Source organism: Perissodus microlepis, chromosome 7, assembly GCF_051167445.1.
Source record: "Perissodus microlepis isolate ML-2025 ecotype Zambia chromosome 7, ASM5116744v1, whole genome shotgun sequence".
Taxonomy (NCBI): Eukaryota; Metazoa; Chordata; class Actinopteri; order Cichliformes; family Cichlidae; genus Perissodus; species Perissodus microlepis.
The window spans coordinates 46923971-46944926 of NC_140467.1; the positions used below are offsets into that span (position 1 = coordinate 46923971).

At 39.7% G+C, this 20956-nt stretch overlaps 2 protein-coding genes and 2 pseudogenes across 4 annotated transcripts in view; all 4 read left to right on the forward strand.

Annotated features, from left to right (window-relative positions):
- The window catches only part of ptpn13 (protein tyrosine phosphatase non-receptor type 13), a 49835-nt gene extending 44812 nt beyond the window's left edge, over positions 1–5023 (forward strand). For all 3 annotated transcript variants that reach the window (XM_084935460.1, XM_084935461.1, XM_084935462.1), the window contains 11 exons: positions 56–221; positions 318–374; positions 467–570; positions 681–736; positions 830–927; positions 1018–1166; positions 1254–1344; positions 3197–3534; positions 3937–4152; positions 4236–4298; positions 4406–5023. In XM_084935460.1, the coding sequence (XP_084791586.1) occupies positions 56–221; positions 318–374; positions 467–570; positions 681–736; positions 830–927; positions 1018–1166; positions 1254–1344; positions 3197–3534; positions 3937–4152; positions 4236–4298; positions 4406–4483 (1416 nt within the window). In that variant the 3' untranslated portion in view covers positions 4484–5023. The remainder of the gene's footprint in view (positions 1–55; positions 222–317; positions 375–466; positions 571–680; positions 737–829; positions 928–1017; positions 1167–1253; positions 1345–3196; positions 3535–3936; positions 4153–4235; positions 4299–4405) is intronic.
- A 2358-nt stretch (positions 5024–7381) lies between these two features.
- Positions 7382–10162, forward strand: LOC146383902 (uncharacterized; annotated as a pseudogene).
- A 692-nt stretch (positions 10163–10854) lies between these two features.
- On the forward strand, positions 10855–11549 carry LOC146383903 (uncharacterized; annotated as a pseudogene).
- A 2256-nt stretch (positions 11550–13805) lies between these two features.
- On the forward strand, positions 13806–20894 carry sdad1 (SDA1 domain containing 1). Its single transcript, XM_084935476.1, has 22 exons — positions 13806–14009; positions 14113–14217; positions 14298–14396; positions 14495–14605; positions 15802–15873; positions 15965–16065; positions 16163–16220; positions 16494–16568; positions 16774–16875; positions 17017–17086; positions 17195–17298; positions 17542–17599; positions 18069–18127; positions 18219–18295; positions 18761–18858; positions 18945–19021; positions 19357–19486; positions 19575–19666; positions 19806–19987; positions 20173–20257; positions 20427–20588; positions 20683–20894. Exons 1-22 carry the CDS (start codon positions 13920–13922, stop codon positions 20728–20730), a joined length of 2055 nt encoding a protein of 684 aa, XP_084791602.1. The 5' UTR covers positions 13806–13919; the 3' UTR covers positions 20731–20894.
- Positions 20895–20956: the final 62 nt, after the last annotated feature.

The following is a 20956-nucleotide window of genomic DNA, read 5'->3' on the forward strand; positions in this document are numbered from 1 at the left end:
ATTGGATTTTCTGAGACTGTATACAGCCCTGACTGACTGGCTCTCTGTCTTGTAGGTGAATGAAGAGCTAATGACAGGTGTGTCCCATACCAAAGCTGTCACCACCATCCGTAAAACTAAAGGCCTGGTGCATCTTATTGTATCCAGACCACCAGACCAGAACCCAAACACATACCTGGCCTCTCTACCCATCAACTCCGACAAGTGCAATGGAAATACAGGTAAAATCATGCACTTGTATTTTTTAAACTTTTGTCTCATGAGTGTATTTTTCTTTCTGAATATTTTCTAAAGCAACCTGCTCGTGTTTATTTCAGGTCTGAGTGGCGACAGTAGCATGAAGACTAAGCTGTGTCCTGTCATACCACCTATAGGTATAGCACACACAGGCTGCAGAATGAACTGGAAAGTTATAAATGTGTAAAAAAAAAAACAACAACATTAACTACATTCCCATATTTCACAGACTATGATGATGAACTAGGAGAGAGGAGAGAGACCGAGCAGGGCACAGAGCTTTCGGAGGACACGGACGGCGATGGCTCTTCTTTACCAGAAGATTCTCCTGAGGTACAAATCAAACTCGCCATTTGAGAAACCACAGAAACAACCGTCTGGTTTTCCTGATGTTGTTTTGTTTGTTTCATTTGTTTTTTGTTTGTTTGTTTGTTTTACTGCAGAACTCCCGAAAGGTGAGATGGAATGAGGAAAGTGTTGACGATCCACACAATGAAAAGTACGATTTTACTTTTTAGATGTGCACTCATCAGATTTAAGGTTGTACATCATTTATATTAAGACCTCTTGGCTGTTTGTGTTGAACCAACAGCTACCTGCAGATGAGTGCTGGGCAGCCAGACGATGATGAAATCACGTGGGGAAGCGATGAACTGCCAATTGAAAACATGAACTCAAAGTCAAAAGATGGTAGGAGTCAGTGTCTCAGACAATACATGTAAATAATTGTCATAAGTTACTTACAAAACTTTTAATTCCCTCGTTTATGTCTTCGCACAGACGGGCCAATCATCACAGAGGACGAGCTGACCTCTTTGCCCCTTGTCAGAGTGGTCCCTGAAGGCCAGTACACGGGACAAAAGCTCAACAGTGTGGTTCGCACAATGAGGGGACTTTTGGAACAGAAAGTGCCTCTACAGGAGTTTGAAGTATGACTCTTTGAATTTCATTGCCAAAAAATAAATCACAATAGTTTTCATTAGATTTTTCTGAATATCCATTTTCCGTTCTGGCAGAATCTTCAGAATCTCCAGCCGCTGGACGACTGTTTGATCGGTCAGACGAAGGAGAACAAGAAGAAGAACCGCTATAAGAATATTGTCCCCTGTAAGAAAAACTAGCAGTTCCCTATGTGATTACTATTAATAACATGGACTATGAACTGTATATGAACGATGGTTGTAGCCACTGTGACATCACCAACTGGTTTGTAGACTACTGTTGTGAAATCTCAGTTTGAGCATTTTAGCGGCTCCTGTCTTGGTCCATGTGTGACAAACGAAGTGTGGATCTGAAAGCAAAGTCACTGTCAGAGTAACCTGAATCACCAGAAAGCTAAAATTACGAGATAAGATATTATAATGATACTAACCCAACATAGTATTGAATTTCAAATATATTGTCACATTACAATAGCATATATTGCAATATTTTCTACTTTATGACCTTTTCCAACACAAGTTATTGCAACCCTTTCGCAAACATTCCTCAACGTCACCCTTGACTTCACTATAGAGAAGTGTCGCACACCTGGCTTCCTATTTTTTTTAACATGCAGTTCCCTATTCATTTTTTTTCTCAGTGTTGTGTGGATGCAGATATTTTCACATAAAATAGGTGATTTCTTGACTTCCTCTAAATTGGGACCTAGATTTGTCAAACTAAGTGTGCCCAGTGTTGGTTGGTTTTTCAGTTGAGCTGATTACCTCGCCATTCGCAGCAGGTTTTGGCAGTTTGTGACATGAGCCCTTATACTCGTATTATCACAAGAGTATTTTACTTTGATCTGGACCTCATTTTAAATATTCCATCCTTTTTCTTTTTTTCTTTTTTTTTTTTTAAGAAATTCCAAAATAGGTCCATATTTTGATATAGACAGCACTTTCCTGATTTCTTTCTTTGATACCTCCATTATAGTTTTACCAACTTCGTCCCGCATGCTGAATGCTATTTTGGATTGAAAAAGTAATTGATTTATTATACTAGTACTAAAGAGTTATAATTTTATTGACATTTTATATAATAAGATGCTAATATTTGGTGTCCCTATATCGATACAAGTGGAGGAGTTTAAGTATCTCGGGGTCTTGATGGGAGAAGGAAGCAGGAGATCGACAGACGGATTGGTGCAGCGGCTGCAGCGATGCGGACGCTGTACCGGTCTGTTGTGGTGAAGAGAGAGCCGTTCTTTCGGTCACTGCTGTGGGTAGTGACCGGAAGAACGAGATTGCGAATACAAGCGGCGGAAATGAGCTTCCTCCGAAGGGTGGCTGACCTCTCCCTTAGAGACAGGGTGAGAAGTTCGGCCATTTGATCTGAGCAGTGGCTCAGAGTAGAGCCATCGCACCGCACATCGAAAGGAGCCAGTTGAGGTGGTTTGGGCATCTGACAAGGATGCCCCCTGGGCGAGGTTTTCCGGGCATGTCCCACCGGGAGGATGCCCCGGGCAGATCCAGGACACACTAGAGAGATTATATCTCTCGGCTGGCTTGGGAACGTCTTGGTGTTCACCCGGATAAGCTGGAGGAGGTGGCTGGGCAGAGGGAGGTCTGGGCTTCTCCGCCTGGGCCCCAGATAAGCGGAAGAAAATGGATGGATATATCGATACAATATTGCCACTCGATATATTATGATACTATGCTTTATCAGTTCCCTCTTCCCCACACCTAGACACTCCACACTTTTAAGATGTAGAGACTTTTCATGTGCAAAGTAGTCCCATCTTAAAATAAACTTTCTCTATTAAATAAGACTGACAACTGAAACCACAAAGTTGTCCATAAAATGTTTACTGTCCCCTCATGCTCCAACCACAGCACTTGTCTCTTCTTGTGGTCTGAGGCTACATCCTCTTTTATTACAGTACATCTACTGTACTTTAATGGCTTTTTTTTTTTTTTAGTACTTTTTCTCTGAATTCAAATTTTAATCCTGAAACTTTTCATGACGTCTCTTCTAGTTGACACAACTCGTGTTGTCCTCGGCAAAAACGGAGGCTACATCAACGCCAACTTCATTAATATGTCGGTGAAGGACGAGAACTTCATGTACATTGCCTGTCAAGGACCCTTACCCACTACTCTAGGAGACTTCTGGCAGATGGTGTGGGAGCAGAAGTCCAATGTGATTGCAATGATGACCCAGGAGGTTGAGGGGGGGAAAGTCAAATGTCAGCGGTACTGGCCGGACACGCCGAGGACAGCAGAGATGGTGGATGACAGATTACAGATAACACTTATCAAAGACCAGCACCTGGACAACTTCGTCATCCGTGTCATCGAGGTCAAAGATGTCCAGGTAAATATATATCATGCATATCGGTGTATAGATCGATTGTGCAGATAATTTAAGACGGGGATGTCAAACTTTACATCGTAGTTTAGTTTGTATGTTTATTTTAGTTAAAATGTTTTTTCACATCAAGTTTAATTTTTTAGTTTTATTAATATCAGACTATTACTGTGGTGCAATATGAATGCTAATTAGGGGTGATGTTATGTTTTACAGCTTTCGCTATTGATAAAGTACAGTTGAAAGTCCAAAATCTACACACTCCTAATTTTCCAAAGCAGACCAGTGGGCCGGATTGGACTCTTTGCTGGACTGTTTCTCACCCTCTGGCCTTATGTTTGACATCCCTAATTTAAGATGTTTCTACTTGAATTGTCCACATTGACATATGAGTTTCCTTCTTTCCAGACTAATGAAAACCAGATTGTTACTCATCTAAACTACACTGGATGGCCCGACCATGGGACACCTTCACAACCTGAGCAGCTGCTCACGTTCATATCCTACATGCGGCACGTTCATCAGTCGGGGCCTATAATCACACACTGCAGTGCAGGCATTGGTCGTTCAGGGACCCTCATCTGCATTGATGTGGTTCTGGGTCTCATCAGTAAAGATGCAGATGTCAGTATTTTTCATCTTATAAATTTAATAATAACTTTTTTTCAGTATCACTTCTAATCTCCTTTTTTTTTTTCTTTTGGTAGTTTGATATTTCAGACGTTGTCAGGAACATGAGGCTTCAGAGACAAGGAATGGTCCAAACAGAGGTGACTTGGTTTTAAGCTTAGTAGCATTTACTAAGTATTTACACGTCTTAGTAGCTCCCAAGCTTTCCCTTACATTTCCCTCCCTTTTTTTTCTTTTCCTTTTTCAGGAGCAGTATATTTTCTGCTATCAAGTGATCCTCTATGTCCTCCGATGCCTTCAAGCAGAAGAAAACATCTCAGGATAGTAGAAACCCTGAATCGCTGTCATGTGGAGGCTGGATGACTCTTTGATGAAAGCAAAACAAAAAATGAGAATTGCCAAATTACACTACAAGTTTTGTTTAGTTTTTCTTTTGTTTTTTTTATTGCCTTAATCTATTTGATAGCTCAAGAGTAAATCCTTTAGAAGAAGTATATTTTTTACCTGTCCGCCCTCCCCTCCCCCCCTCTGGCTGCTATTTCCTTTTAATGCATCTATAAGAACTGCTGATTGTCATTGTAATTATCACGCACGAGAGTACATTGATGGGGGCGGGGGGGTGTTCAGATTTTTGGATACCCTAAAATAATTATAATATGATCAGCGATTTTCTATTTTATGTGGAACAATATTATGTATTTTGAAGCCTATTTTGATGCTGGAACATGCCTTGACAGAATACTATGTCAGTATTTGCTATGTAAATCTATTATACAGTAAACTGCTCACTTCCTGAGGCAAATGATGAAATTAAAAGTGTACATATTCATCTCCTGAAAAATTAAACTGGATACATTTTAAATAACATATAGAGGAATGTTTCATTTTTGGGGGAAAAAAATGAAATATTTTACTTTGCCTTTTTTTTTGTCTTTCTTTCTTTTTTTTAAGTACATAAATCATTTTAGCATACTTTTGAGAATATTTGTCAGCCTAAATGTGTGCATTTTGTTCTGTCTATAAAAAGATTGCCATCACATACTAAACATCACCCGTAGAAGCATTAACCTAACGTGGCTTTTCCTTATTTGCTTACTAATAAAAGCCACTGGAGGGAGAGATTACAGCTTGTATAACTGTGGAACGACTACATCTGCGCTCCACACAGTTCCTGCACAATTACGGAATAATAAGGATCTTGATGTTGAATCTCTATGGAGGCTTTTGACTTTTCAAGAGATAATTAAAGCTGTAGTTTGAGATCAGAGAGCAGACCTCTTTAAACTGTGATTCCAAAATCAACCGTACAAGTAAGTCAACAGTTCAGTGGTCTTCAACAGAGATTACACATTCGAGCCCTTACATTGTGTTAACTGTCTGATGACTCCATTGCAATGTTTGTCTTACAGGTTCTCATGTAATGTATGCCCATACTCTTCATGTAGTGATTCATCTAAAATGCCCTGATTTAATCTACTTGCCTACATCCAGTTCAAGCAGGAGGTATTGGAGCAGAGATGGCTTGTCTTTTACCAGTTTTTAACCACCGTGTGGTGCCAAAATTCAGTGTTTTATAATTGTAAAACAATTCTGGAAATATTGCTATGTGTTCAAACATATTCATGATTGTTTTAAATGGCTGTTTAGTTACCCAGATATGCAAAATAAAGCTTATATTGCCCAATACATACTGGACAGCATTTTTACGGTTGCCTCAAGGCTGGTTTTTCTTATAGGCGTACTGTTAAAATGTTTCATTGGCACATGTAATTCTGTAAAAGAGAGGCTTCCCAATATATTTACATAACTCTCCTTCGGGTGCTATCTATGAACCGAGGTTATTTTATAACTTAATTTTCTCATGACTCCTTAAGAGTTAGGTTTTAAAGTGACTGTTAAACCTAAAAAAAAATGTACTTAAAGTTGACCCAGGGCAATTATCCAAAAGTGTCCAATAAATATTGTTTATATCTCATTGTTAATGCCGTTACTAACTATTTCAATCAATATTAAGTGCAGGGGTTTATTTACCTCTCACAGATCATGGTTCAATGACGATCTAATTCTAAATTAGTCAAAACCTGACTTGATATTTAGCAAATGAGTCACTGACATTCTAGTGGGCCCTGACGCTGTCTTTATTATGTTTAATGGAGAAATTCCAGTTCCCTCATTTGGTATACAATCATCAGATTCAGAATTAATATCATTATGGCCTTCATCTTCAGACACAGCTTCCTCCTCTATCACCAAAGTTGAGTTCCAGAGCTTTCGACTTTACTTCTGCTGCTCATTTTGTAAACTCTGACAGACCAGTGTGTCACATCTAGCTGCAGAGTATAATGTTGTTAGAGTCCTCTGGGTGTGAGCACACAACCCTCACCCACCTGGTATTCAAACCTTATGTTTGCAAGGAGCAGCCAGCCAGGAAGGTGACCTAGAGTGGCTTGTTTCAGAGTATGAACTGAGGGAACTCCACCAGTACCCAGTGTAAGAAAGATAAGGTTACTCAATTGTGAATTATGCAAATCAGAGCCAGCCTGCGCATGAGCACACTAACCAGCTGCTTTGGGAGCGGGATTATAAGCATTACAATAATACTTAGGCGTTAAATTCTTTTACTTTTTTACCCTTTTGTATATTTCAAGAACAAAACATTTAACTTGTTTTCAACATTTTATTTTCTGTAGTTTCATTGTATGTCATTGTTGTACACAGGCGTTTACCAGAAGTTGCCCATTTGTCATAACTCATACCATATACCATCTCAGATGCACTAGAGGTCTTTTTGTTTCTCTGTAGATCTGATGAAATGAATCAAGGACAGGCTTAATAAATGTAGGTAAGCCATTCACACTGGCGATTATATAGCCAAATACTACATGGCAGCACATCATGGGAGTGACTGAAAGAGTGTCTGGTATTGAGAGTACTATCTTGATACCAGAGGTGGGGGGAATCACATGCCTAACACGAACAGAGGCATATTGGATTTGTACCCTTAAGCCCACGAGTTATCCTGGTCTTAATGAGGACTTCTCTGTTTTTTTGTTTGTTTGTTTTTTACAATTACCTTGGTCCTTTATTAGGGTCATTGTTTTTGTAGTCGAATAGGTTGACCTAGTCTTTACTAATGGTGCTATATGTTTAGCATTACTGCCGCTCTGTTATATCTATTGAATCTATTATATTCTATATTCTTTTTTGTAGAAGGTCTGCCTGAATGACTGTCGTGGATTTAGATGATCCAAATGTAAGTGAAGAAAGTCTTTACCTTCCCTTAAGTACAGTGGCAGTGGATGTGGGCTGGAGATGCAATGACCTTGAAGGTGGCCATCTTCACTGACCACACCATCTGTGACGGAGGACTCATCTCTCCTGGTGTCCTGCAAGCAAACAATCATATTTTTTGAGAACACCAACTTATTTGCTTTCTTAAAACATTTTTTCTACATTTGCTATAGAACAGACCCCCAATTTAGACAATCTCAGGCTCCCTCCCCACCATAGAAGTAACATTCAATGTCCCACTTGTCAGTCTGGATAGCCCTGACCACCACCCGACACACAATAATGTCAGGAAAGCATATTTTTGAAAAGCGCTATGCAAACATGGCCAATAACTTTTCGTTCTGATGATCTGCAAAATGATTTGGGCACAAAACAAATTTCGCTGTTCAAAAACTTGCAGACTTCACTAAATACAGTGTAGACAGTGTGGACCCTCTAAACTAAGTTTGTGGGATATGATCTTTCAATAAATGCAGATCAAACTTTCGTTGTTACTTACACAGCATGTCTTGTAGAATTTGTAAATTAGTTTGGACATGGTAAGAACAAGAAAACCCTTTCTCTGTTTATTCTGCTGTCTCTGCTGCTCATCTGCAGAAGTGATGAGTATCTCAGCCTTCCACAGAGTTAGCCTTTTGTTCTCTTAATTTATATTATATAATTGACTTTAAGATCAGCTGTTTGATCTTTTCACTCCATCTCTCCTGTTTTATTTCTCCCTGATCTCACTTGCTACAGTGACTACAATAAAAACATCACGTTTCTGGAACAGCACATATGTGCATGCTCAATACAAATCTCACTGCCAGTAACGACCTCAGTCACAAAGAGAAAACCTCAACACATAATATACACAATACATAAATCACAGCTGTCATAATGTGTACCAAAATTAGGGATTAATACTGTCTTCTTAGTCCTTACAACACTTTCTGTCACCTAGAGCAGTTTAATGTCTCCAGACCAGCCTTAAAGAAGTGCTCACTGATCTTTGAAAATGAATAGACTGTGAGTGTGTGAACAAATGTAATTGTTCTCAAGCCCCATGGATACAATCATAGTCTAACTGTACACTGCAATGTAGTGCAAATAATCAAGCATATATACTGCAGTTAAGAAAAGAGACAGAGAGGTCCGTGAGCAGGGACCTTTAAAAATGCTACATTTTAGGTTTTATCTTTTACCAGAATCACACTCTTACTTTTCTGTGTTAATGTATTTTAAGCTAATTGTACCTTCTGTACAGTTTCCTACTAATGGCAAGAAAGTGAAACTGGAATGTGCTAAAAATAGAGAATTATCCTTTAAAGTGAATCTAAATATTTTCATTCCTCTGTCTAAAAGAAGCTTCATCTCCTCTTTCTGTTTATACCAACTCTCTTGTCTGATTGGCTTTTGGTGACTCAGATTTGAAGTTTGCCAAACAGAAAAATGAATTATTTTCACTGAATGTTTTCTACCAGTAAATATTTTTCAAACATTTGTTTCCAGTTTCTGGCTTTCCATGTGTTGTCCCTTAATCTGAACTGGAACCAAATGAAGCAGAGTGTAATGACCTCCTGTGAGCCATCCTGTCACAGTGAGTGTAAGCTACAGTATAAAATACTGGCTCTGTGATTTACAATGTGAGCTATTCATGGTGGCCTAAAACAAACTGTGTGCGTGCTCTTGTTGTTAAGAGGAATCATCCTGCGAAGCCAGAAGTCAGTGTCACCTCTGTTTCCTTTTTGTCCAAAGTGAACAGTCATGAAAAGATCAATTCATACAGAAGTGGGATCAGTCATGGATGCACCAGTTTGTTTGCAGTCCGTTTTGTGGAACCACAAGGGAGCCTGGAGTGACTGGAGCCCCACTGGATTATCACCAGTAGGAAGAGAGAGAAAAAAAACTGACCATGTGGAACATTTTTGTAGAATCGTTGCAAATTTTCCATCACACACTGGATATGATCTGAGAATGTAGTGTCTTGCAATGTGTACTCAGATATTTATGCAATACTTATGCAAGAATGCTGTTTGTTGACTTCAGCTCAGCATTCAGTACAGTTATTCCCTCCAAGCCGATCACCAAACTTGTGGATCTTGGAATCAGCAACTCCATCTGTAACTGGATCATGGACTCTCTGACCAACAGACCCCAGCATGTTAGGTCAGGCCATAACTGCTCTACCACCATCACACTCTGGCACTCCACAGAGTTGTGTGCTGAGCCCGTTCCTCTATGACTGCAAACCTAGGTATGGATCCAAGTCCATCACCAAGTCTGCAGATGACACCACGGTGACTCATCGGAGACAACGAGGAGTCTGGCTAGAGGAAGAGGTAAAGCACCTAGCTGTGTGGTGCTGACATTAACCTGCTCCTGAGTACCAGCAAAACCAAAGAGCTCATTGTGGACTTCAAGAGAGAGAAGATAGATGGCATCTAAATCTACATAAATGGCACAGCTGTTGACGGGTCTCCAGCTTCAAGTTCTTGGGGACCCACATCTCTGAGAATCTGGCCTGGTCAACTATCATCTCCAGCCTAGTCAAGAAGGTCCATCAGCACCTCTTTTTCTTGAGAGCACTGAAGAAGAACCACATACTGACATACTGAGTAACTTCTACCGCTGTGCAATAGAGAGCATCCTGACCAACTGTGTCACAGTCTGGTATGGGAATTGCTCTGTTGCTGACCACAAGGCACTGCAGTGGGTGGTGAAAACCATGTGACCATGATCATTTCATTCTCAACATTCACTGTATGCTCACATTGGTTAATGCTATAGTTTTAGGACACTGACATAGTATAGTCTCCTTTATACTGCGTACACTGTTCACTATTATAGTCTGTTCAGAGAGCTACGCTTCCACTACTGTAGATATATTCATAGTGCTCTGTAGATCTGTTTATCCACACGCTACATCTGTATATATGTAGCACATCTGTATATTTGTTCATAATAAACCTCTATATCTGCCCCGTCTGTATAGCAATATAGAACATCTGTATGCTGTACATTTGTCTGTAGTTCAGCTGTATATTTGGTCTCTCTGTACATAATCTGTTCATAACTATTCCACCATTTATACTACATTTGTCTGTATATATCAGTACATCTGTATATTTGCTCTCTACTTAACTTACTTGTATACAGTCTGCTCTTGTTGCACTTACTGCTCTTGCACTTCTGATTAGATGCAAACTGTATTTCGTTACCCTGTATGTATACATGTGTAATGACAATAAAGTATAAAATCCTATACTAAATATTTAAATAAAAATCACAGCTACAGGAGAAGTTTTCAGAAGTGATTTAATTTATTTGCCAGGGCAGAGGCTGGAGCAAAGGAAAGACATTTAGTGGGTTCCAGACCTCAGGCAGTCATATGCAAAAGATTTGAATTCAGACGTTAATAATTAAATGAAGGGTAAATAAGTAAAGTAAGTCATAAGTAAAGATGGGACTGAAGCGAGGGAGAAAGAAGAAGTGATGTTAAAGTTTCTTCTCAAAGGCAGCAGCAGCTACAGTGAGCCAGTATAGGTGATTTGAGACTACGAGAAATCTGAGAGGCTCAACACTGATCAATTTAGGCTCCCGAATCTAGATTCAGGCATGTGCAGTTGTGAAGAGGCCAGTAAAGAGAGCATGGAGACAGCATCAACATGACTGATAGGCATGATGAAAAGCCTGAGGGCAAGGATGAGAATGAGGGAGAAAATAAACAAAAGGTAGTTTTTCAGAGGCTGTTTGGAAGGAGCAGAGGTGTGTTTGGGAAGTTTATTCAGGTTTGTTCTGATTATGAAGCAGCAGGCTAACCGCCTGGAGCCTCCCAGCTTGGATTCAGGTGGATCCAGCGGTGGAGAAGAGGAGCAGCTAGGTCAGGATGAGGTCATGGAGGATGCCAAGGCCACTGAATCTTCCTGTTTCTACCTCATCCTTCCAGTGCTTTACTATACTCCCTGCTCTCTCTTACCACAACTGCCTTTGAACTTGCCTGGCCAGGTCTGAGTCCAGCTTTGCAACTCCAGCCACTAGGATTTGCTCTGATGTCTACAGGCAGGTCAGTGGAGCCCTCTGGTGATGGATACATGCCAGTGAAACAGGAGGAGACCTGACAACAGACCGCAGGTTTAACTAGCAGGACGAAGTAGCATGTAGCACTTGAAGAAGTCATCACAGCCAGTCAGTTCTCAGGAAAATGGAACGTCACATAAATATTTCTCTTCTTTGATTTTCATCAATGTATTCCCTTTGATACAATTTCTGTCAATACTTATGCCTGATTAGAAGCTCATAGGCAGTTCCTGTCACTCTACAATAAAATAATGTAAAGGTTACCCTCTCTGCCATCCCACTAGCTGACCTAACTGCCACAAGTAAACTGTGCTAAGATACATTACATGGACTAAGGTTCTTGGCCACATACATATAGATTTACTGGCTGTAGAAATCCATGCCATGAAGCTCCCAGCGCACATTTGTTATGCTTCTGTCTGTGGCAGAGGAGGTTTGGAGCTCTGCAGAGCCTTGGTGACTTTTACTGACTATGCACCCCTACCCATTTATTATGAACAAACAGCACAACCGTTTTTGCTTTTTTTCTATAATACACATGTATATTTTAGATTCATACTTATGTGGCAGCTATTTAAAAATATTAAAATAAAGTCATTGGTCGGACCCCGTTAAGAACACACAAGCCACTGTTGGATATCTGGGGCCTGAATCTCCTCCATACCTGCTTCAGGCCCTGAGGGGCAGGGCTATGGCTCCCCACACCCTCTAGCAGATAGTTACACGATTACAAGTGTGTTCACGCACACAAGTGTACACACGGGTGCTCACAGACACACACTATATCTTCCTGTCCCTCTTCCACTTTGTTTTTCTTTCCCTCCCTTTCTTTCTTTCTTTCTTATCCCCCACTCATGCCTGTCCAGTCTGTAATAACTTATGTTGTGGAAGTTTTCCACTTAAATAAAGCCTGCAGACGAGCGGTGAGCGGTAGCTAACATTCTTTAATCCAAACACACAAAGACAACATACAACCAAGCTTGATGGAGAGCCTGCATGACCACGGGGCAGGGTCAGCAGAGTCTCCCTGAGCCTAGCATGGCTCTCAGTTAAATACCTTCTCCAGGAACCAAAGGCAGTACACAGCTGTTTCACACCTTAAGGTTCACACTCCCTTGCTACCTCCCAGAGGCCTCGAAGAGACAAAAGACTCTTCCTGTGGAGTTCCTGTTTCCCCCAACATCCTTACTACACCCCCTCTTAATGTATGAGTGTCAGACATGTTAAAATCCAGTGGCACCAAGGCATCATACAATAATGTGATTAATACAAGTGAAAGAAATTCCTATACACTTAAAATAAAATAAATAAATAATAATGATAATGATAATAAAGATCAATCAAGTGGACCAATATGACAAAGCCATAATGACCCACTTGGAAAAATAAATCCATTTGGCATCTTTCTTGGCCTTCAGACTGCCAATTCTGATTGGGACAAGCAAAAAAAGAAAAGAAAAGAAGTTTGGTCCACAGCCTACAGCCCCATTTGACAACTGTTAGAATTCATATTCTGGCAAGAAATAATCAGCTAAGTAAAGATAAATGAAAGTACATCATAAACCTGGAGGACCAGTTGCAGGAACCCAAAACATGGTAGGTGTGTTTATCATGATTCATATAATACTGATGATGGATTTTTAGGCTAACACTTACCTCTCATCTTTTTTTCCTTCACAAAACGGATAGATCCTCCACTTCTTTTAAGTGTCTCCCACCGCAATTCTTAGCATATTTTGGTTCCCGCAACTGGTCCATCTGGTTATTGTCTCCCCAGAAGCACTTCCCTTGTGCTATGGAAATCTGTTTTTACCTATTTCTGTTTTCGTTTTTCTTATTTCTGTTTTCTTTTTTTCTATTTCCGTTGTCGTTTTTCCCATTTCCGTTGTGTTTTGTGTGTTTTTGCAGTATTTTTCTTATTGCTGGTGTTTGCTTAAGTTGCAGTCCGTTTGGCCTCTCAGGGCCACCATATAAAACTCGTTGGAAAGCTCTCTGACTTTACTGTACACATTTCTCTTCATCATACCGTTATTTATTTATTATTATTGAACTGTCTTCAAGTATACAAAGAGACATGCTCTTTGTTTACTAAAAACAGTTTTTACATGATTTTTAAATGCACGAAAAGTTGGCGCAAAATATAAAGAGCGCTTATGAATATAAAATCAAAATATTATCACACAAAAACTCTGCATTGTTTTACATTCTTTGAATTCAACGATTTTTCTCCCCTTTAATTTTTGTACACGAGCGCTTCTTCGAAGACGAAAACAGAAGTGACGACAGTGTGGCCGGATGTGACGTTTGGATGCCCTCAAATTAAATGGCAGCGTACACATTGGCCATGCTTTCCCTGTAAGAAGTGCTGCTTTTCATTATTCTGTAACACATACATAATATAATCTTAAACCATGTCCGGTCGACAGAACAACAAACTACCAAACAATCTGCCTCAACTTCAGAATCTCATAAAAAGAGATCCGCAGTCGTACGTCGAGGAGGTGAGTGTTGTTAGCTAAGACTGCTAAACGCATTAGCTGGTAGAGTTGTTTTGGAAGTGTGAGCCTTCTTTTACTCATGTAATCCTCTCGTTTTCGTCCGCAGTTTCTGCAACAGTACCGACACTATCAGTCCAATGTGCAGATCTTTAAGCTGCAGCCTGACAAACCGAGCAAGGAGCTTGCAGACCTCGTTATGTTTCTCGCTCAGGTAACCCGGTGTGTTTTTGGTGTAGTGGATAATCCTGAATCTTAGAAGTTGTCTCAATACAATTATTCTTTGCCCTTCAGGTTGGTCACTGCTTCCCCCAGCAGCTCTCCACGTTTCCTAAAGAGTTGTCTGAGTTATTACTTAGTTACCACACAGTCCTGGAGCCGGACCTACGAATGGTGAGGTTGGGTTCATACACCAGGATTCATGTGAACCCGTCACTTTAGTTTCGCTAAAGATTTGAATGGTTTATATGTGTTTCTGCTGTCTTTGTCAGACCTTCTGCAAAGCTCTGATCCTTCTGAGGAATAAAGACTTGATTGATGCCTCAGGCCTCCTAGAGCTCTTCTTTGAGCTGCTGCGATGTCATGACAAGCTGCTTAGGAAGGTAAGACTAAGCTCTTTCCCCAAACAGCAGCGTAATTAAGGGACATTACAGTTTTTTCTCAGTATTTTGAGAGAGCAATCTGGGAAGCTGTTGTTTAGATATTTATAAAGATAAACAAAAGTTTTGTCTGTGTAAACATGTAGACAGTTTGCCCAAAAACTAGATCAATACTGAGCATGAGGACCATTCGTGATATATGGATAATAGAAATTATTTTATGTTGCCGTTTTTTTTTTCCTTAAGATTTAAGCAGGAAGTGAAACTCTTGACATTAAGAATTTCGAGAGCCAACATGCCATCTGGGGCATCTTATCCGTTTGTTGGCCAAGATTCGTTATTCTATATATACACATATATATTCGTACAATATGCTAGAGCAATAATAAAAATAAAATATTGACCTCATATTTTTCCACAGGTTGCTGTTGTAAACATGAGTGTGATTTTGAATGACTTGGCTGGTTGACTCAATCCAGTACAGCTGTTTTAGTCATAAAGCTGCTTGTTCATGTTCTGTTGAGTCTGTTAGTTGGTTTTAAGCTTTTAAAACTTAGGAATTTAAAATGTAAAAAAGCCTGCATTCTGTTGGATTGAGATTTGGTGGCTGTACATGATATTTGAGTACAGTGAACTGAACTTGTCATGTTTGAGGAACCAGTTTGCGATGATTTTAGTTTTGTGAAATGGTGTGTTATCCTGCTGTGATACTCATTTGGTACTAAGATTTGATGTACTCTGCAGTCAGTGATGCTCTTCTGCAGACCTTGGTTGTACTGAGTGGTTATTTGAGTTCCTGTTGCTTAAAGCAGTCTTGCTATTAACTGGATTTTTTTTTTTTTTAACTTAAATCGGCTTTCTTCCCCATTCTGATGTTCAGTTTGAACTTCAGCAGATTGTTTTGAACATGTCTACATGCCTAAATTCGTTGAGCTGGTGCCATGTGATTGTCTGATTAGATAACGCTGATACTATAACAACCACTCGAGCAGGTGTACCTAACGAAGTGGCCAGTGAGTTTAATTTTGCTAACTGGTGAATGCCTTATGTAGTGATGAGTTAATAACTTTGATCTGTGGACCTGGTTTTCTGCTGTTAGAGCTTCTGCAGACCTACCAATGGGACAGTCTTCTGATTGCTTCTGTTTATTTTTGTTTGTTTTTTTTGCTTTCATGTAAACAATGTTTTTCTCTCTTCAGACTTTGTACACACACATTGTAGCAGACATCAAAAACATCAACGCAAAACATAAAAACAACAAGGTCAACACAGTAAGTACACAGCTGTTGTGCACCCTGATATTGTTTGATAGTCTTTGTAAAATGGTGTGCACTCACAGCGTTGTGCTGTCATTTGTTACAGATGTTACAGAACTTCATGTACACCATGCTGAGAGACAGTAATCCGATAGCAGCAAAGATCTCATTAGATGTGATGGTGGAGCTGTACAAAAGGAACATATGGTGGGTTCAAAGTGAAACTGAAACGTTAAAGCGGCTATTTTACAGCAAATTTATCATTATTTTGTTTGAACATGTTTTTTTGTTTTTTTTGTTGCAGGAATGATCCCAAAACAGTTAATGTTATCACAACTACGTGCTTCTCCAAAGTGACAAAGGTATATTTTGGGGGTTTTAAGACTTAGACCTAGAGCTTTTATTGTCATTGTGGGGTTTCTTGCACAGCAAAATTGGGTAGGTGAACCACAAAGGTGCAAAAGCAAACAAAACGGTATACAACGAGGGGGGGAAGCAATATATATATGTATATATATGTATGCATATATATTGTATGTATACATATATACATACATATATATTAAAATACGTTGCTTATGATATTGATTAAGTGGAAACATTAGTGCTTATGACCAGGCAATCTTCTTGTTTAGATCCTTGTGGCAGGCCTTAAATTCTTCCTGGGAACAGATGAAGATGAGAAAAACGAGAGTGACTCAGAATCAGAGGTAAGCATCAAAGATGGACAGTTTGATGTATGATATGTTATGATACAATATAGAATTTTTTTTTTTCTTTCATGCTGAGGTAGAATGCATTTGAAACAGACGTGTGTGTGTGTGTGTGTGTGTGTGTGTGTGTGTGTGTGTGTGTGTGTGTGTGTGTGTGTGTGTGTGTGTGTGTGTGTGTGTGTGTGTGTGTGTGTGTGTAAAGAATGAAGGGCCATCAGCGAGAGACTTGATGGCGAAATTCTCCACTGGCAAGAAAACCTCCAAGAACAAGAAGAAGCTGGAAAAGGCTATGAAAGTCCTCAAGGTGCCACTGTTTTAACTGAAGGGACTGTTTCTAATTCCAATTGTGTAACTTTAAGATGGTTAACAGGACAGTACTGAGAGATTATTTACTGCTGTGCTAGGATGAATTGTTTTAACTCTTTATCCTCGCATTTTCTCTTAGAAACATAAAAAGAAGAAGAAAGCAGAAGTTTTTAATTTCTCTGCAGTTCACCTTATTCACGACCCTCAAGGTATCTAATTGTTCAGCATCACTGCAGCAAATGGAACACACAGAATTTGCCTCGAGGTCATTTAGGCTTCCATTCATAGAACTGCATAAAATCAATGTTTTTCTTTAGATTTCTCAGAGAAGCTCTTAAAGCAGCTGGAAGACTCAAAGGAGCGCTTTGAGGTTAAGATCATGATGATGGAGCTCATATCCCGACTGGTTGGAATCCACGAGGTCGGTGACTCATCTGTTTTTTTGGGGGGGGGTTTGTTCTTTCGTAAATGAGTTTATTCAAGTCAGATTAACGCAGTTTTAAATGCACCCTTCAGTCCTGTGTGTCGGGTCTGGTAAAACATGTACTGGCTTTTATTGAACTCCACATTTAAATCGCAGCTGTTGAGGCATGAGTGACGTATGCAGTGTTTTTTTTCTTCTTCTTCTGGCGAGTAAACACTTGGTGTTCTTTTTCTTTTACAGCTCTTCCTCTTTAATTTCTACCCTTTCATCCAGAGGTTTCTTCAGCCTCACCAGAGAGGTAAAAAGAACTCACAGCTAAAGAAACAGATGCTCTTTTCTGTTCTGTACTGCTGTTTATTCATCTAGACCCAGTTTTGGGGATGTCTGCTGCCTTCTCTTGAATAAAATGGAAATAATTGTCTCTTGCTTTAGTGAGTGATACCTCATCAGCAGTGTCTCTTTGTACTGTGTTACCTGACAGCAAAAAGTTCATCTCCCAGTGTCCACCAGCTAGATGGGATATAAACATCAGTGTCCTTTCTTAGTGGAACTTTCTTAACTGGGTCCACACTCCTTCTGGTGTGGTGGTGTAGTTTAGTTTTAAAAAAAACATTCCTGATATCTCCAAAACTCAGCAACCCACCTCAAAACAATCTAAATCGATACATAGCAGTACTAGCTAAGCTATTATTATTATTTACATTTAAATTAGAATTTTCATGAGAAATCATTTGTCCATGAGACTTTTCTAACTAGCATCTTTGCAGATGTGACAAAGATTCTTCTCTGTGCTGCTCAGGCCTCCCACCAGCTCGTTCCCCCTGAGGTACATTTACTCCCATTTACTCAGTCGTTTTAAGCTGGTTTAACACAGTAGTTTCACACGGTTCGTCCTGTTTAACACTGTTCTGCTACAGATCATTGAACCTGTGATCATGACAATCGCCAACAACTTTGTGACAGAGAGAAACTCTGGGGAGGTCATGACTGTGGGGTAAGTAGATCTTTATACGATAATCAAAAGATGCGGTGAATTGAAAAATGAGTCAAGCTAAACCTATAACATACACCGACCAGCCATTTTATTAGGTACACCTCTGTGTAATCGTGGCACAGATTCAGGAAGGAGCTCTAGATTTTCCTACCTGACACGACAGCGTCAAATGGTTGCTGCAGATTTATCAGCTGCACATCAGTTAAGTCAATCTCCTGTTCCGCCACACTCCAAAGGTGCTCTGTTGGAATGAGATATGGTGCCATTTCAATACAGTGAACTCATTGTCATGACGATGTGCTTAAATGAGTTGAGTTGCAGACATGTGATCGGTTGATTAGATATTTTCATCAATGAGAAGTCTGTTAGGTGCCCAGCAAGTGTTCATACAGGGTTTTTGTAGCTACCTCTTTAGTTTTACTCTATACTTTTATAATAAAACTGACTTTTTTGTTTATGTTTCAGTCTCAATGCCATCAGGGAGGTGGCAGCACGCTGTCCGCTCGCCATCAACGAGGACCTTCTGCAGGACCTGTCCCAATACAAGACCCACAAAGACAAGAGTAAGTAATTGGTCTATTTCAAGTTTTTGTGATTGTGTTGAAGTCTGTATTCATGTTCACATGATGTACACTGCCTTGATTTTCAGATGTAATGATGTCTGCCAGAGGACTTATCCAGTTGTTCAGGAGTCTTAATCCACAGATGCTGCACAGAAAGGATAGGGTGAGCTTCATAGAACTCTGTATGAACTTCAAAACATTTTCAAAAATGATGATTTGCCTTCCAATTTTCAGTAAAATGAGGAAAAAATATATTTTATGAACATTTGAGTGAATTGTGGGGTGCTATGTTTTCTTAAGTAGTCAAGTAGTGGCAGCACATTTGAAAATCTAATGTAAAATGAATGTTAATAAACCATAAAATTGTTCTGAACGTTCAAGAAGTACAAAGGAGATAAAAGATGGAGATCAGCCCATTCTTGTTACCTGGGTCAATATAAATGTTTTCCAGTTCCTAGAATAGTTGAAGCTACATGTCTGTAAGTACTTGTCATTCAGGGGAGACCCACTGAGGCATCGGCAGAGGCCAAGATCAAAGACTACGGAGAGCTTGAGGCTAAAGACTATATCCCCGGAGCCGAGGTCCTGGAGGTGGAGGAGGAGAACAAAGAGGGAGAGGACGATGAAGGTTGGCCACTGTTGTAACATCCGCCTGCGCGCTCTCTGTGTACGTACAGAATGTGTGAATAATATATTTGTATTGTTTTATATAACAGACGGCTGGGAGAGTGCCAGTATTAGTGATGATGATGAAGATGGGGAGTGGGTGGACGTTCACCACTCATCTGATGAAGATACAGGAGAAGTGGTGAGTTGAAAAAAATTAACAAACATAGCTTGACAGATTGCTAAAACCTCATTATTCATACTATTTCATGGTAGAAAAAAAAGGTATATATTTATAAAACTGTTCTGGTTTTTCATCTTTGTTTTTTGTTGTTAATCAGGCAGAGAAGCTTCAAAGCATGACAGCTGAGGAAAGAAAAGCCAAGGCAGCGGCGGTCAGCGCCAGCAGGCTCCTCACCCAAGATGACTTCAAGAAGATCAGTCTGGTCCAGATGGCCAAAGAGGTCAATGCTGCACCAGGCAAGAAGAGGAAAAATGTGGACAGTGATGACGAGCGAGACAAGTAAGGGCATGAAATGAACCTTAAACATTCAAGGCACATAAAATGAAATGTATTTTATTGAAATCTTAATAGTTTGTGCAAAACAGTTTTACTCTCAGGTTCACAGTCTCTTGAATTTAGCGTGTGGGCCTTTGTGCTGATTAGCTTGTTGAGAATGATGGCCATCTTAATTATTTTTTTCCCAGAGGAGAGCTGCTGACATTGAGAGATATTGAGAGACTGCACAAGAAACCAAAAGCGGACAAGGAAACACGACTGGCAACAGCAATGGTGAATAAATTGTGATGGAAATGTGCAGATTTGTTTAAATGAAAAATCAGTTCATGCACATGAAACACTGACTGACTCTGGGGAGTTTAAGAAACTCTCAGTGCATTTCAGAAGTGTAAACCTGATTTATTGTTAGCATTCTGGCCTAATGATGTGTTTGATTTTCTAGGCGGGACGGACGGACAGGAAGGAATTTGTCAAGAAGCGGACCAAGCTAAACCCACACGCTAGCAGCAGCAACAAGGAGAAGAGGAGAAATAAGAACTTCATGATGATGAGGCACAGTCAGAACGTCAGGACTAAAGGCAAACGCTCCTTCAGAGAGAAACAGGTAAGTCATACATGTCTTTTACAAATGTGTATATAAACAAGAAACTACTTTGGCATTTCACCTGGAAATGTTTTTTATGTGTCTTTTAATCTAGATTGCTTTACGAGAGGCTCTCCTGAAGAAGAAGAAGCAGTACAAGTAGCAGAAAAGGACATTGTGTTGTAGTTGCTGGCTAAAAAAAAAAATCTAAATAAAAAATGTAGATCCTTTAATTGGACTGTAAAACACACTTTAACATGTATTTTTTTTCTGTTGATTAACAGCATAATTTACTCATTTTCCGAAATAAATGATCTTTGATAATTGTGTGATGTGTTTTACTTGAGTTGGTTGTCATTTTTATTCACTATATACTTTTAATATTAAGT

Excerpts from the sequence above, each read along its gene's own strand:
- sdad1 (XM_084935476.1), top strand. The coding sequence starts at position 13,920 with ATGTCCGGTCGACAGAACAACAAACTACCAAACAATCTGCCTCAACTT. Across the intron at positions 14,010-14,112 it reads CGCAGTCGTACGTCGAGGAG|TTTCTGCAACAGTACCGACA; the intron begins GTGAGTGTTGTT and ends TTTCGTCCGCAG. Across the intron at positions 18,296-18,760 it reads GGGGAGGTCATGACTGTGGG|TCTCAATGCCATCAGGGAGG; the intron begins GTAAGTAGATCT and ends TTTATGTTTCAG.